At 45.3% G+C, this 16,600-nt stretch overlaps 1 protein-coding gene across 2 annotated transcripts in view; it reads right to left on the reverse strand.

Annotated features, from left to right (window-relative positions):
- The window catches only part of TRANK1 (tetratricopeptide repeat and ankyrin repeat containing 1), a 156,523-nt gene that overhangs the window by 44,554 nt on the left and 95,369 nt on the right, over positions 1 to 16,600 (reverse strand). Inside the window, exons 10-12 of one of the 2 annotated variants that reach the window (XM_008266129.5) lie at positions 12,011 to 12,265; positions 9,569 to 9,745; positions 6,100 to 8,970 (exon numbers count right to left, since the gene is read on the reverse strand). In XM_008266129.5, coding sequence (XP_008264351.1) covers positions 6,100 to 8,970; positions 9,569 to 9,745; positions 12,011 to 12,265 — 3,303 coding nt within the window. The remainder of the gene's footprint in view (positions 1 to 6,099; positions 8,971 to 9,568; positions 9,746 to 12,010; positions 12,266 to 16,600) is intronic. The other variant, XM_089331309.1, reaches the window with a different exon arrangement.

Genomic DNA, 16,600 nt, shown 5'->3' on the forward strand with positions numbered 1-16,600 from the left:
GGCATCCCAGATGGGCGCTGGTTCTAGTCCCAGCTGCTCCTCTTCCAATCCAGCTTTCTGCTATGGCCTGGGAAAGCAGTAGAAGCAGCCCAACCACTTGGGTCCCTGCACCCATATGGGAGACCCAGAAGAAGCTCCTGGCTCCTGGCTTCAGATTGGCACAGCTCCAGCCTTTGTGGCCATTTGGGGAGTGAACCAGCAGACAAAGACCTCTCTCTCTCTCTCTCTCTCTCTCAGACTGTAATTCTACCACTCAGAAAAATAAAATCTTTACCAAAAAAAAAAAAAAATAGTATGAGCCTGAAAAAAATTCTCAATCTAATTTAATCCTGCCTCTCTTAAACCTTAATTGGATTACTTCAAAATTCTAAAGTAATTCAGTCTACAGTAGCACTAGAAGGTAAATAATTTGCATTAAAAAGTTATTCTGTTGTTTGCTCAACTCTTAAGGCTGTAAGTTGCAGGGGCCAGCACTGTGGCCTAGCAGGTAAAGCCACCACCTATGATACCAGCATCCCATTTAGGAGCTTGTTTGCATCCCAGCTGCTCCACTTCTGATACAGCTTCCTACTAGTGGCCTGGAAGGCAGGAGAAGATGGCCCAAATACCTGGGCCCTTATCACTCACATTGGAGACCTCGGTGGGGCTTCAACCTGGCCCAGCATTGGCCACCGTGTCCATCTAGGGTTGAACCAGCTTATGGAAGATCTCCTTCTCTCTGACTCCCCCTCTTGAGGCTGCCAGTAAAAGAACTAGCTCTGAGACCACAAGGCCACCAATAGAGGAAGTTGGAAACTTACTCTTTCCTCCTCTGAAACTCTCATTCTGCCATTAGCAAAGACCCCCACTGTCACCACAGGCCCCAGACCAATGAACACATGCTGTGTAAGACCTCCCGCCCACACCTAGGATGACCCAAATAAGAAAAGAGCAAGACCTTAAAAACCCAGTACACCTCCTGAAAACCAGTGTCCTGCTCAGGCACTCTACCTTGTCCGCTCTCAGACAGGATGCTTTACTTTATTTTTGCTTTGCTTTGCTCAATAAAGCTTCTGCCTTTCTTGCAACCATTTCCTGGCTTTTTATTTCTATACTGAGCTGAGGAAAAGAACCCACTGATCCATTCTGATAACATCCCTCCCTTTCACAACTGGTAACATCTCTCTGTAACTCTCACTTTCAAAATAAATAAATAAATTTAGAAAAAAAAATGAGTTGTCAAATCCCCAGACTATAAGTCTTCAAGATGCAAGAACCCTATTTTCCTCCATATCACATACATTTTCTAAGATGTTGGCAGCATTCTGTACTCTGTGGAGTACCCAGTACCTTTAGTTCGATGTTGCTGACAAGACCTAAAACGTAATCTCTTAAAATCCTACCATTAAAACGTAGCAAAACTGAAGGAAAAAAATGAAAGAAAAAGGCACATGTTCACTGAGGTGAAAAACTGGAATCCTCTTAAATGTCCTTCAGGGAACCAGGTAAGTAATTTTTTACATATCCATTCTCAAAGAATGCAATTTAACCAGAAAGCAGAAGAGGCACTAGTACATGAAATAACACGGATAAACCTTGCAAACATGATAAGGGGGAGAAAAAAGACACAAAAGACCACATATTGTACAGTGCCAGTTATATGAAATGTCCATACTAGGTAAATGAATAGAGGTGAGTCATTTCTATAGAGAGGGAGAAGGTAGGCGGGAGCAATGAGGAGTGATCTCTATTTTTCATAAGATTTCTTTTTCAGTGATGAAAATGTCCTGAAATGAGACAGTGATGATAGTGGCACAACCATGTGAATATATTAAAAATCGCTAAATTGCACATTTCAAATGGGTGAATCTTATGCTGTATGGAATTTCATCTAAAACAGAATAAAAGACGGAGAAATATTTACAAAATGTAATATGTATACACTGCATAATGAATACATTTATTATGTGATAAATGCATATAATTTATGTTAAGAAAATAAATCAGAAGAAAATGGAACAAGATGTTAGTGGTGAGTTTCCTTACAGCTTATATATTTTTAAAAATATTATTTATTTGTAAGTCAGATTTACAGAAAGACAAGATGGTATGGGGTGGGGCAGCGGGGTCTTCTAACTACTGGTTCATTCCTCAAGTGGCTGTAATGGCCAGAGCTGAGCCAGGCCTAAGCCAAGAGCCAGGAGCTTCATCAAGGTCCCCAACGTGTGTGTGGCCCCAAGCTCTTGGGCCATCCTCCAATGCTTCTTCCAAGTTCATTAGCAGGAAGCTAGATCAGAACTGGGGCAGCCTGAACATGAATTACAACCCACATGGGATACCAATGTCCCTACTCAGGATGCTGGTGCCCCAGGCAACAGCTTTACCCCCTATACTACATCAGCCCCATAGCCTGTATTTTGTATTTGTTTTTCTAAACACTGTATGTGTTTTCTAAAGTCTCTAAAATTTAGTACATATTATTTGGGCTTTTTCTGGTTCTATTCCAGGTCTTCCCTCCATCCCAAGAGGGGAAGGCAGGAGGCAGAGTTTATGCAGTAATTACCTGAGTAGGTTTTTCATGGTTCATTAACAGAAACAAGAGAGGAAAATGCTGTTTATATGACACTCCCTTTGTAATCATCTGCCCTATTGATCCTAAAGGCTGCTGGTCCCTAGAACAGTGGCTCTGAACCAATAGTACATGTCAGAATGAGGGGCTCATTCAAACCAGTCATCCAGGTCCTCACTATCAGATCCAACCAGGGAAAAGGGGGTGCCATCTGGAGCTATTCCCTAAGGACAGAGGCAAGAGCCATGCATCTTCCCCAGCCCCTAAATGGAGCCCAGAAGAGAAGGAGCTCAATAAATGTTTCCTGAATAGATAAGGAATGGCAAGAACTAGTATTTCCAATGAAGAGTATAGATGCTTTGTATCAGTCAGATCTTCCCATACAATACAAGTTCCAGGTTAAGAAAAGAAACCACTGAAGAGCATGAAGCTGAGCTTCTCAGATCCAGCCAGACCTATGAACCACAGGAACCATTAGTTAGAACTTGCGAGCCCTGGGAAGCTGGGCTAAGAGGGGTGACACATGCCATACTCTGGAAGGCCATCTGGCTTCTAATCATTTTCTGAATCTTTGGCTAAACAACTAAAATTTTTAGTCTAACATTTCAATGTGTATGGGTGTGGTGGAATGAGGTCATGCCAAGATGGCCGCTGGCAAGCCAGCTTCAGTTACTCAGGAATGGCTTCGAAACCCGGCTGGCAACGGAGCCTGTCTGGCAACAGGCTGTGATTGGATGGCTTTGGATATTGCCTGGCAATAGGCTGTGATTGGTTAGGGCATAAACCGCCCCTTGACCGGATTGGCTGCCTTGGCTATTTAAGCTGCTATACCAACTGAAATAAACGAGTCTGCAGGCTGCTCACCTCTGGCCTGCTTTGACCCAACTCCCGGGGTCTGTGTGGTGACTCTGCACCTCTTGCCCCCACCATGCTCCTCCTCTCAGAATGAATCCACAGCAACATATGGGTATGTGTGTGTAAGTGTGTACCATGCATGTATTTATTTTCTTCCCACCAAGCTTTCACTTATGAGATATGTCTAGAAAAGAAGCATATATCAAAAACCTACCTGAAGTATCAGACTTAACATGGTAAAATGTTAGAAGCATCCCCATTAACTTCTGAAATAACAGAGACACCTAGTATCACTTCTTTTTGAAGTCTTAACCAAGAAAATGTGATGAAAAGAAAAATAACAGATACTAAATATAAGATTTAAGATATTCCTTAACTGCAAAAAAATCCCCAAATCTGAAAATTGTAAGTAGTGAGAGTGTGAGAGTGTTAAATACCATATCAACAATACAAGAAACAATAGCAACCCTCTACACTTGTAATAACTATTTAGAAAATATGGAAAAAAATAATTTCTTTGTCTTTCTAGGAAGAAACCTGATAGCTGTGCAAAATGAGAAAAACTAAAAATATTATTGAAGGGAGTAAATGAAGATCTGAATACAGAAATATGGCAAGACACTGATTCAGGAAACCCAAAAGATGTGAATTCTTCCTAGAGAACTACAAGTTCAATGAAATGCCAATCAAAATTAGAAACAGTCATCAGAGAAGTTCAATAACTATATTTAACAAAATAGTGTGATAATAGGATAATGAGCCAAACAAGATAAATTGAATCAAATAACAAGTCCAGAAACAGACTCACAGATAAATGAAAAAAAAAAAAAAAAAAAAGAGGGGAGGGTAATTACCAATCAGGGGAAAGGGTAAACCATCAAATAAATGACCTATATGGGAAAATAAAATTGGATCACAGAAAGGTTATTTCAATACAGATGCTGTAATATCACACACACATTCTGAATTAAATTTACCTAAGTTACATACATACATAAAGATAAAAACAAAATTTAAGACTATTAGAAGCTAAAAATATGTATCTTAATAACATGACGTTAGAAGGAACTTCTTTACAGCAAATCACAAAAGGAAAGATTCATAAGTCAAAATGTGAAGTATCTGCTCACTAAAGAACATCAACAAAATCAAAACAACAAGCATACAATGAGAGAACAAACTGTGATATATAAAATTTGTTGACAAAGGATGTGAAGGCCAAATCCATAAAGAATTCTTACAGATCTAAGAAGCAAACCAGTTAAAGTGTAGGCAAAGATTAAGAACAGACAATTCACAGAACACACAATGGCAGTAAACACACGAAGACAACTCCTCTCAAGGAAACAAAAATGAAAACCACAGGCAGAGCTCTTTCCATACCACCATGACAGCAAAGCAGGAGGAAACAAAGCTGAGGGTCTAATACAGACCCAAAGGCAATTATGTCACAGTAAAAACCTGACAGGAACCTACAAACTGTCACTGGGAAATGAATAACAAATTGTGATACAGTCATAAAACAGAATGCTCACAGCAGTTAGAAACGCATGGACCAGGGCTCTGTGTTGTCAGCATGTGGAAATGTCTAAAACAGCAAAAGGCAAAAACACCATCACAGAAAGATGTCTGGCATGATCCCAGCAAGTGAAGTTTTCAAATATGCAAAGTACTACTCTGTGTGATCCAAAGACACTTGCAATATGTAGCAGGGCAATCTGTTAGCATCTATAAACCACAAAAGAAATATTCTGGCATCGGTGTTACATTATTTAAACCCTCTGTGCCTCAGTTTCCTCCTTTGTAAAACGGAAAAAACACCTGTCTTGTAGGGCTGTTGTAAGGATTAAGTACAGTGGCTATGTAACATGTCTGGTGCAGAGAAAGGGCATAACCGCAAGACAAGTTGAAAGCATCTGAGGTGGGTCGGCGCTGTGGCATAACAGGTAAAGCCACCACCTGCAGTGCTGACATCCCCCATGGGTGTCAGTTAAAGTCCTGGCTGCTCCACTTCCAGTCTAGCTCTTTGCTATGGCCTGGGAAGATGGCCCAGGTCCTTGGGCCCCTGCGCCCACGTGGGAGACCCGGAAGAAACTTCTTGCTCCTGCTTCAGATCAGCCCAGTTCTGGCCACTGCAGCCATCTGGGGAGTGAACCAGCAGATGGAAGACATCTCTCTCTCTCTCTCTCTCTCTCTCTGCCTCTCTGCCTCTCTCTGCCTCTCTGTAACTCTGCCTTTCAAATAAATAAATCTTAAAAAAAAAAAAAGCATTTGAGGGTGTGTTATGTCCTACTCCCTCCAACTCCTCTATATTTTGCTTCTCCATGGGAGAAAAGCTGCTTTGAGAATTAAAGACTTCCACCTGTCATATTGCTTTATGTAATAAAAGCAGATACTGAAAGATGATTTAACAAAAGTTCTCAAGCACTTTAAATGTTCCCCTGAAAGGTTTTCATGTAATGACAAACTCCTTGAGCTATCATTGCTTAAAAATCCACTTCCACTCAACCACAGTTTTGATCATCAACTTAGGAATGAGTCATGGCAGAAGTCAGATCTCTCATCGAGGAACATATTTACTAAGAAACTCCAAAACACTACCCCAACCTCAGCTGCACAAGCCTAAAGCAGCCCAAAGCAGCCCAAGGCCAGTGCCCAAGCACCACCCAAGGAGGCGAGCCAAGGCCCAGGTGTACCTGAGTGGGACCTGTAATTCTGGTATAACTGGTGGATCTTCTTAGGCTTCCGGACAGCACAGTGCTTGTCTGTGGTGTTTGTGCTGGCATAGTGGAACAGCGAGCACAGGTCACTGAAGCGGAAGGCCACGCCCTTTATGATGCTCTGGGCTGTGTCTCCAGTGAGAAACATGGCATTGGGGTCATTGATGCATTTCATCAGTAGCACAAGCTCAGCTTGGGTGAAGTCCTGAATCTCATCACCATAGAGTTCATGGATGGACCATGGGAGCACCCTGAGCTTCGACAGCCTGCGGTACAGGTTGTACAGAACATCCTCTTCATCGAAGTAACCTTTCTGGGACCTGATCTGCTGATACAGGCAGAAGAGTTTATAGATCTCGCTGCGGTCTTCCTTGAAATTGGGGGAGCGCTTCCTCCCTAACTTCCTATACGCTTCTTCGGTGAGTCTCCCCTGGGGACAGCTGAGGGCCTCAAAAGAACCTTTCAGAAAAGACTTTATTTCTTTCCAAATCAGTGCAGGGTTGTAGGAGGTTTTCCCCTTGGTCATCTTGGGCCATATCTCATTGGTGAACACCTCAAACGTCACGTACACCCGGGGGTCACCGTCATCTGGCTGTGTTTCTAGAGCTTTGTCCTCCTCGCTGTAGTCCCCATCTGCCTCAGCCTCCTCTTCATCCTCCTGCCAACTTGGGATGAGCAACTCTTCTTGTGTGGACCATCCTGTAATGCTCCTTTTCAGGCTTCCATCTTCGTTTCTCAGAAAAAATGGCTTCGGCAGAGAAGCATCAAGCAGGAGGAGCATCTGTTTAGAGGTCACAAACAGAGGGAAGTTCTCATCCCTCAGGTCCTGGAGCTTGTGCACATGGGGGCCCAGTGGTCTGTAGTGACTGGTGGCTTTGGTAACCTTGGACAGCTCAATGAAATTCCTCTGCACTTCCTGGCACAGGACATGGTTCTTGGTCACAAAGATCTGATGCAAATGCTCCAGCTGACGGGGGTGTCTTGGAGCACATCCTTCCGCTGCTTGGCCACACTCCACACCTGCCCTGCCCGCACAGGCTCCCCTCTCCTGCTCCTCATCTAGAGGATCTGCCGTTTCCATTTCAGTGGAACCTGGCTCTTCCTCACCTTCTTCCTCCTCCTTTTCCTCCCTGCCCAGACCCTCTTTTCCAAGTCCCACCTTCAACTTTCTCTTTGGCCAGATCTGTTTGGTCAGCAGTGGACTTCCTGCCTGCTCGGCTTTTTCCCAGTATATGTGGAATTTCTTCCACAGCCTGTACAAGCAGCAGGTTGTCTTCCCAGTGCCACTCCGCCCAATGAGGATGATGGGCTCCAGCGGCCTGGGGTTGAGGTTGATCACCGAGTACTCCAGCTCCCCCAGGCGGAAGGGGCACTCCACTGGGGCCATCGTGTCATTGAGGATGCTGAAGACTGTGTTGGTGCCGAACCTATGAAACTTCAGGGCATTATACTCTGTCCCCACCACACTGGTCGGGGGAGTGTTCTCAAGATCCACACACACTTTCTCCTGCTCTGTATCCTCCACAAAGCAACGGGGTATATACTTTTGGATTTTCTTGTTCGCTGACACTTGGCCTTTATTGACACCCTTCAGCTTCTTCTGCAGGACACAGGACAAGCCCCGGTTGTAGGCACTGCAGACGGCCTTGATAGAATCAGATAGTTTGCAGTGATCCAAGACGATATCCCAGATGCGGATGATCTCAGTGTAGACCTGTTCCGACTTTCCTATGGTGTATGTGTTGCGCCCCATGGTAATGTTCTTCTCTGGATTATCACTGCGTCGAGGGGAGGAGTCAACAGCAATCTCCCAGAGCATCCGGGCTCCTTTGTCCAGCTTGGCTTCGAACAGCTGGATGCTTCCTTTCAGGTGCTTCAGTCGCTTCTGCAAGCCCTGGGTCCACTCTCCATTCCCCAGCTTCTGGACGGTAAGGATGATTTTCTTCTTTATGACCTTGGTCATTACCTTACTGGACAGTTTCTTCAGCATTTCCGAAGTGCACTCAATATCCCAGGCCATGTTATCAAAGCTCTGGAAGTAGACCTCAATTTCCCGCATGCTCCAGCCTTGGTCAGTCTTGCCCTTCCTCCTTCTGTTACCAACAGGAATGAGCTGTGAGTCCCCAGGGCATGTCTGAGCATGTGCTTCCCCTGCCTTGGGGATGGCAGGACTGTTCTCTTTATAGTCAGAGTTTCCCAGCGTTTGCTGGAGTTTGTCTTTCTTTCTTATTATGCTGGCTTCTTCCTTCTGAGGCTCAGATCTCTGAGGATAGTCCTCTGGGTGGGGCATATCTAATTCAACCTGCTGAATCAAAACTGTGATATCCTGCAGAAGGCAATCTCTTAAAGAGTGTGGTCTGATGGATTCAGGCTTCTGCCTCATCACTAGGGCAGCCGGGAGAGTCTCCCAGCTACCAGGAATCCTATCTTCTTCCGACAGGATTCCAGCAATGGCGTTGCACGGCAATGAACTCTGGATCATGGGTTGACACATATGACCAGAGGCAGTGGGCTGTGAGTAATTACCCGAGAGGGCAGCAGAGTCCTGCCGGCTCTTCCTCTTGCTGTCAGTCACAGCTTTGTTCCAGGCAATTAGCAGAGGGTCATTCTTCTTAATCCGGTGTCGTGCGTCCTTGCCTTCTTTGTTCTTTAGGTTGAAGTTGATGTCAAACTTTGCCAGCAGCTCTATCACTTTTTTCATGCTCTTTGGTGTGCCCTTCTGAAAGAGGATGTGCATCAGGGTGTTCCCATGGCCATCCTGGATGTTGGGGCTGAGGTAGCAAAATTTGGTTGGGTTAGTCCAGAACAGCTCCAACAGGTGCCTGAGGAAGTTAAAACCGATGTCAGCTGAAAGACACAAACACAACCTTGTGAATACTGAGCCACTCTTCAGGGTGCAGCAGATCCTGAGTTTAAGAGAGGTGCCAGCCTAGGATATTTCAGAACACTGAATTCCCCCAAGTATCTGATAGCCATTTAATAACTCGTTGGTTCTCAACCCAGTGTGGTTTGTTTGCCAGATAAAGGCCAGGAACATTGCTAAATATCCTACTATACTCAGAAGAGTGCCTGACAACCAAGAATTATCAGCCTGAATGTCAACAGCAGCTCCAGAAATAATCTTACAATATTTTAGCATGATCCTTACTCAAAGACCCTAGAAAATGTCTAACTAAATGGAAAGTATTTTTGGCTACCAACAGTCAACCATGGAACTGAAGAATCATCAGTCAATCCACCTTGATCATTCACTACAATGGCCACTTCTTTGCATCAGGCTATGCATGAGGGGCCAGGAGAGATGGGTAGGCCTAGCCAAGAAATGGGTCTTTCCTGAACCACTGGTTTTCCCCAAAGGAAAGATCAAAAACCACGGCATCAATCATCAGTTCTTATATCTAACCTCCTCCTCAAGGAAAAGACTGCTTAAAAACTAAGGACTTACCTTTGATTTCTAGAAAGATGTGGAACGCTGCATGCAAAGGAGTGTCACCTTCCAGGAGAGAAATTCCACGGGGGTCTGCACCCTTGCTCAGGAGAAGAAAAGCCAACTCGAAGTCCTCGCACTTCAGGCACATGGGGAGTGGCCTCTCCTGGCCCTCCTGGAGACCCTCAGGCAAGGCTGGGAGAGAAAAGGAGAGAAATGTTACAACCTGTGTGCTACATCCTGCAAGAGGCAGCTCCCAATTCACCTGACAAGGGTGGGACTGAACAGGTGATGCTGACCTGACTTCCAGGATCCTCCTATTACCACTCTCTGGGAAGCAAAGCACCCTCATGGTGAATGCTCCTTTGAGTGCACTTCTGTCCATGGGCCCTCCCCATCTGACCTCTCCAGCTCCTCTTGTCCCACCACAGGACCACTGTTCTCATCATTAGCACTGTCTTGGAGTGAGGACGAGGCAGGAAGACAATGGAAATCCCAAAGCTCGCCTAACACCATAACTGACATAAGGACATGAGCAGATTTCCTGAATCCTTTGCTTCTTCTAAACTTCTACCCTCAGTTGTATTGTCACTTTGCCACCTTCCTTTTAGCACAATCCTCACCCCCCTCTGCACTGCAGGCTCCCTGACTTCCTCCAGAAGGCAGATCACTCCCTGCAGATCTATAGCCTCCTGACCTTTCCTCCAACAGCTGTGCCCTTGCCTCCATGAACTTGGTTCAGCACTTAATCCTGAGAAGTGCTCTCTCAGTACTTGCTGAATCAAGGAATAAAAAATACTTGCAACCACATTTTCCAGGCAATAAATAAGTAAATGAATAACTCTCCATGCAAGGAAGAGGTTTAAAGATATAAAGTGTAGCAGACACTCCAGCTACCTCCTGAAAGCTGCGGGTGGAGCCAATGTCTCACGGCTTTGCACTGCAGATGGCACTTTGATGGCACGGGACTGCATCACTGCTCCGTGTATGGGGCATTTCCCCTTACATGGCAAAGAAAGCAGAAAACAACATAGCCAAGGGACTCTGCATGCATTAACTCATTTACTATTCAAAACAGTTCTAAGAAAGAGGGACTGTTACCACTCCCTTTTTTTTTTTTTTTTTTTTGGACAGGCAGAGTGGACAGTGAGAGAGAGAGAGAGAAAGGTCTTCCTTTTGCCGTTGGTTCACCCTCCAATGGCCACGGTGGCTGGTGCGCTGCGGCCGGCGCACCGCACTGATCGATGGCAGGAGCCAGGTGCTTTTTCCTGGTCTCCCATGGGGTGCAGGGCCCAAGCACCTGGGCCATCCTCCACTGCACTCCCGGGCCACAGCAGAGAGCTGGCCTGGAAGAGGAGCAACCGGGGCTAGAACCCGGTGCTCCGACCGGGACTAGAATGCGGGGTTTTGGCGCCGCAGGCAGAGGATTAGACTAGTGAGCCACGGCGCCGGCTACCACTCCCATTTTAAAATGAGGAGATGAAGTACAAATAGCATGCTAAAGGCCACTTGGTCAGTAGTGCATTAGTAGGGGTGTTGAGGGATGGAGGTGGGAGAAAGTTAGCATGTCTAACTTAGTTTTGTTTTTGTTTTTATTTTTTGACAGGCAGAGTGGACAGTGAAAGAGAGAGACAGAGAGAAAGGTCTTCCTTTTGCCGTTGGTTCACCCTCCAATGGCCGCCGTGGCTGGCACGCTGCAGCCGGCGCACCACGCTGATCCAATGGCAGGAGCCAGGTGCTTCTCCTGGTCTCCCATGGGGTGCAGGGCCCAAGCACCTGGGCCATCCTCCACTGCACTCCCTGGCCACAGCAGAGAGCTGGCCTGGAAGAGGGGCAACCGGGACAGAATCCGGCGCCCCGACCGGGACTAGAACCCGGTGTGCCGGCGCCGCAAGGTGGAGGATTAGCCTAGTGAGCCGCGGCGCCAGCTTAACTTAGTTTTAAAATAAAACTCAATCCAGCAATTGTCTGCACACTCTAGACACACACCCAGGCATGTGTGATTATTCTGATTAAAGCAGCAGATGTTTCCACCCACCAATTACTTTGCTGTTTCTTTAAAAACAAGCATCTCAAATCCCAACCAAATGATTCTAAAAGAATGTCACAAGAGTTGACAAGGATCCACATAGAGTATCTGTTGCAGGGAGAAGTCTGGCTAAACGTCGGGAGGAAGTGACTGCTTTGCACTAAACCCAACCCAACGACCTTCCTCATAGCTGATGTTGTTCACAAAAGAGAAAGAGAACAGTGGAACCTCTAATTCACAAAACTGTACAGCTCCTATAGGATTACTGAGTCCCAGGGTGTGACATCTATCACCGCTTCAAACAGGAATGAGAGAATGAGGAGTAAGAATGAGGCAGAATTTTATGATGTTTCCTAAAGCAAGGAGAAGAGTCTGTCCCCGCCATCTGAAAACTTGGATGACTCTCCACTGCTTGAGTCCAGCAGTCTCACCTCCGTTGTCTATCAGGCAGCCCAGGAGCTGTGTCTTCCGCTGGTCCCAGGCGCTGAGGTGGGGGATGATGGTACAGATGTCGAGGTCTGAGAAGTTGTAGTCTTTGATGAAGCAATCTCCAAGAGGCAGCTCCCCAGTGACTTGGCGGGTCAGCAACCGAAGCACTTCAGGCCACTTCTGTTTTTCCAGCAAGAATTTGATGAAGCTGTTGGCACAGTCTTGATTGATGTCACAGACCAGGTCAGGAGGGATTTCTTTCAAAACAGAAGAATAAACCATAAGCCCAAAGAGATCCGTGTGATTTTTCCTCTTTCCCCAACTACAACTCAACATGTATATACTGCTGCATTACTCAGCAGTATTTTTAGGCCTACTGCAGAGATAATTACTTTGAGCCCATTACTTTAACTGCTGGTGAACATCAGTGTAAGTACCGACAGTGTGGGCTTCCTACGGGGAGTTCAGTGTCTGGTCCAGGAGACAGCACAATGATGACTGTCTCTTAGGGCAGAATACTCAAGGGCAAAAGTTTGACTTAAATTCTGTAGGGGCTGTAGTTGTGGCATCCCATATGGGTGCCAGTTCATGTTCCAGCTGCTCCACTTCTGATCCAGCTCCCTGCTAATGGCCTGGGAAGGGCAGCAGAGGAAGGCCTGAGTGTTTGGGCTCTTGCTACCCACATGGGAGACCCAGATGAAGTTCGTGCCTCCTGACTTCAGTCTGGCCCAGAGTTGGCTATGGCCACCTGGGGAGTGAACCAGCAGATGGAAGATATCTCTCTCTCTCTCTCTCTCTCTCTCTCCCCCTCTCTCCCTCTCTCTTTCCCTTTCTCTGTAACTCTGACTTTCAAAATAAATCTTTAAAAATAAGAAGAAACACTATAATATAGAAGAAACTATGGAACAATTACAAAGCTAAGAGTTGTGAGGTAATAGTAATTTGATGGTTTATTTATTTATTTTTTTGACAGGCAGAGTTAGACAGCAAGAAAGAGAGACAGAGAGATAGGTCTTCCTTTTCCGTTGGTTCACCCCCTAAATGGCTGTTACGGCCAGCGCACTGTGCCGATCCGAAGCCAGGAGCCAGGTGCTTCCTCCTGGACTCCCATGCAGGTGCAGGGCCCAAGCACTTGGGCCATCCTCCACTGCCCTCCCGGGCCACAGCAGAGAGCTGGACTGGAAGAGGGGCAACCGGGACAGAATCCAGCACCCATATGAGATGCCAGCACCGCAGGAGGAGGATTAACCAAGTGAGCCAGGGCACTGACCCAATGGTGTATTTCCTACTTTTTTTTTTTTTAAGTGCATGCAGCAATCATATGCCAATTTTTTTTTTTAAGATTTATTTATTTGAAAGTCAGAGTTACACAGAGAGTGAGGAGAGAGGGAGAGAGGGAGAGAGGGAGAGAGGGAGAGAGGGAGAGAGGGAGAGGTCTTCCATATGCTGGTTCACTCCCCAATTGGCCGCAATGGCCGGAGCTGCACCCATCCGAAGCCAAGAGCCAGGAGCCTCCTATGGTCTTGCCATGCGGGTACAGGGGCCCAAGGACTTGGGCCATTTTCCACTGCTTTCCCAGGCCACATCAGAGAGCTGGATCAGAAGTGAAGCAGCTGGGTCTCGAATCGGTGCCCATATGGGATGCTGGTACTGCAGGCAGCTGCTTTACCTGCTACACCACAGCGCTGGCCCCATATTTCTTACTTCTTAACTGTGTGTTATGATATGCACACAAAAGTGTTTTCATCTGATCTTGATGTCTGCAGACAGCATATTGATTATCCCATTTCAAACTGCTGGCGAATCTTAAAGGTAAAAGAATTCAAAGCAGGGGCTGGCATTGTAGCTCAGTGGATTAAGCCACAGCCTGTTACACCGGCATCCCACATGGGTGTCTGCTTGAGTCCCACTTCCAGTCTAGGTTCCTGCTAATACACCTGGGAATGCAGCAGAAGTTTGCCCACGTGCTTGGGATTCCTCCAGAAAAGGAGATCCTCAGTAAGTATGCTGCCAGATTTATCAAATAAAAATATAGTATGCCAGTTAAAATTTGAATTTCAAATGAATAACAAATAAATTGCTAGTGTATCTCATACAACATTTGGGACATACTTATACTAAAATATTCATTATTTGTTTGAAATTCAAACTCAACTACACATTCCATATTGTTTGGCAACTACTAGTAAGAAAGCAAAGAGGGGGCTGGCACTGTAGCTCAATGGGTTAAAGTTTTTTGTTTTTTAAATTTGTATTTATTTATTTGAAAGGCAGAGTTACATAGTGAGAAGGAAAGACAGAGATTTTCTATCTTCTGGTTTACTCCCCAAAAGGCTACAAAAGCCTGAGCTGGCCAGGTTAAAGCCAGTAGCCTAGAATTACAACTGGGTCTCCCACATGGATGTCAAGGGCCCAAGAACGAAAGCCAGCTTCCACTGCTTTCCCAGGCACATTAGCAAGAAGCTGGATTAAAAGCAGTGTGGCTGGCACTCATATAGGATGTGGGTGTCCCAGGCTTACTCCACTATGCCACACCACCAGCCCTCAGTCTGGCATTTCCAGTATGAAAATCAAAAAATTCACTTTTTGGGGGCAAATAATACAATTTGAGTCTGTCTTCCAATACACAGAGTTTTAAATATTCTATGCTATGTCAAATTAAAGACACGAAGAGGAAAGATAGAGGAAAAGAGAAAAGTCAAGAGAGTTGGATGAACTAGAGACCCACCCAACTTTGGAAAAAAGCTGGGGGAAGATCTTCTGGAAAGACAGCAATCAGTAAGAATAAGGAAGAAAAGGGAAAGTAACTAGCCAAAGGAAGAGAAAAGGGCTCCACACCAACACACACAGTTTCCCACAGAGAAAGTGAGATAAAACAGACCATTCTCACTTTGGGATCTTTTATCAGATGGTCACCAAACAACAGTAAGTCAGGCTTTATTCTCACAACCCTAAGGATAAATGAGAATAGCATTTGCACATTGTGGGTCACATGTCATAAAGCCCAAAAATTAAATGCCATTTGTACAGAATAACTACATCTAACAGATCCCACCCAAGGCGGCACTATCATAGAGTTTTAGGTGTGTCTCTTTCTTTGACACACTCATACCCAAAAAGACTGATTGATCCTTTTTTAAAAAAACTAATTTACTTTATTTATTTGAAAGACAGAGAGACAGAAAACTCCCATCTAACATTTCACTCCCCAACTGCCTGCACCCAAGCAAAGCCAAGAACCTAGAACTAAATTTAGGTCTCCTATATAGGTAGCAGGAGCCCAAGTACTTGAACTATCACCTGCTGCTTCCCAGGGTGTGCATCAGCAGGAAGCTTAAATTGGAAGCAGACAGGATTCAATTCCAGGCATCTTGATGTGAGAGCCAAGTGTACTAAGCAGTGTCTTAATCCCCAAATGCCGGCCCCCAGACCATTCTGACAGCCCCACTGCATCTCAACCCACCCTAGTAGCTAACAGATACTACTATGCACAGGGTACTGGACTAAGTGCCCAAAATCTACCACATCAATAGGTTAGCTCAACAGAAGGCAGGAATGAAGAAAGTGAAATTTAAAGAGGTTAAGTAACTGGCCGAAGTCACAGATCTGGTAAATAGCAGAGCTAAGACTGCACACCTTAAAGCACTATGTTCTGCTGCATAAACTAGACAGCATTTTTGGCTCCTCTGGCCATCCATTCCTGCATTCTATATAAAACTGAGACATCCCAACCTTACAAAATGTCCATTTTAAAAATGCTAAATTTCATCCACTTAGGATTTCTGGCTTCTTCCCTAATTATCTAAAGCTTGCCATCTAAATTTCTTTTCTAGAAATTTTTTATTATAAATACAAATATTGAATTCTACAATAATTTTACACTCCCACATTAGCCAATAACTACAGAAGAGAAAAGGTGCTGCAGTATTTAAAAAGTAGTTGACTATTTAAGGTTATACATTAAAAACCAGTAAGTAACACAGCTTGCCTTTGGGGATGGGATTCAGGGATTGAGTTCAAGGGTACATGAAAACGTTCTGCACTATCTTAAATGTTTTACATGTATATGTTTTATATTATTTTAAAAATTATTTTTAAAGATATAAGAAAATAGCATTAATGGGCCAGCGCCACAGCTCACTAGGCTAATCCTCTGCCTGTGGCACTGGCATCCTGGGTTCTAGTCCCACTCAGGGCGCCAGATTCTCTCCCGGTTGCTCCTCTTCCAGTCCAGTTCTCTGCTGTGGCCCGGGAAGGCAGTGGAGGATGGCCCAGGTGCTTGAGCCCTGCACCCACATGGGGGACCAGGAGGAAGCGCCTGGCTCCTGGCTTCGGATCGGCGCAGCACGCTGGCCACAGCGGCCATTTGGGGGGTGAACCCCCCCCCAAAAAGAAAATGGTATTAATGAACATAAATCATCTTCAATACAAATGAATTTTGTGGGGGGGAAATTACTTTGCAGAGAAGAAAGTAGGCATAAGAATCTCTGAACTTTTTTTTTTTTTTTTTTTGACAGGCAGAGTCAGACAGTGAGAGAGAGAGACAGAGAGAGAAGTCTTCCTTCCGTTGGTTCACTCCCCAAATGGCCGCC

The sequence above is a fragment of the Oryctolagus cuniculus genome, chromosome 4 (assembly GCF_051225735.1).
Source record: "Oryctolagus cuniculus isolate XC-2025 breed Fujian yellow rabbit chromosome 4, ASM5122573v1, whole genome shotgun sequence".
Classification (NCBI taxonomy): Eukaryota; Metazoa; Chordata; class Mammalia; order Lagomorpha; family Leporidae; genus Oryctolagus; species Oryctolagus cuniculus.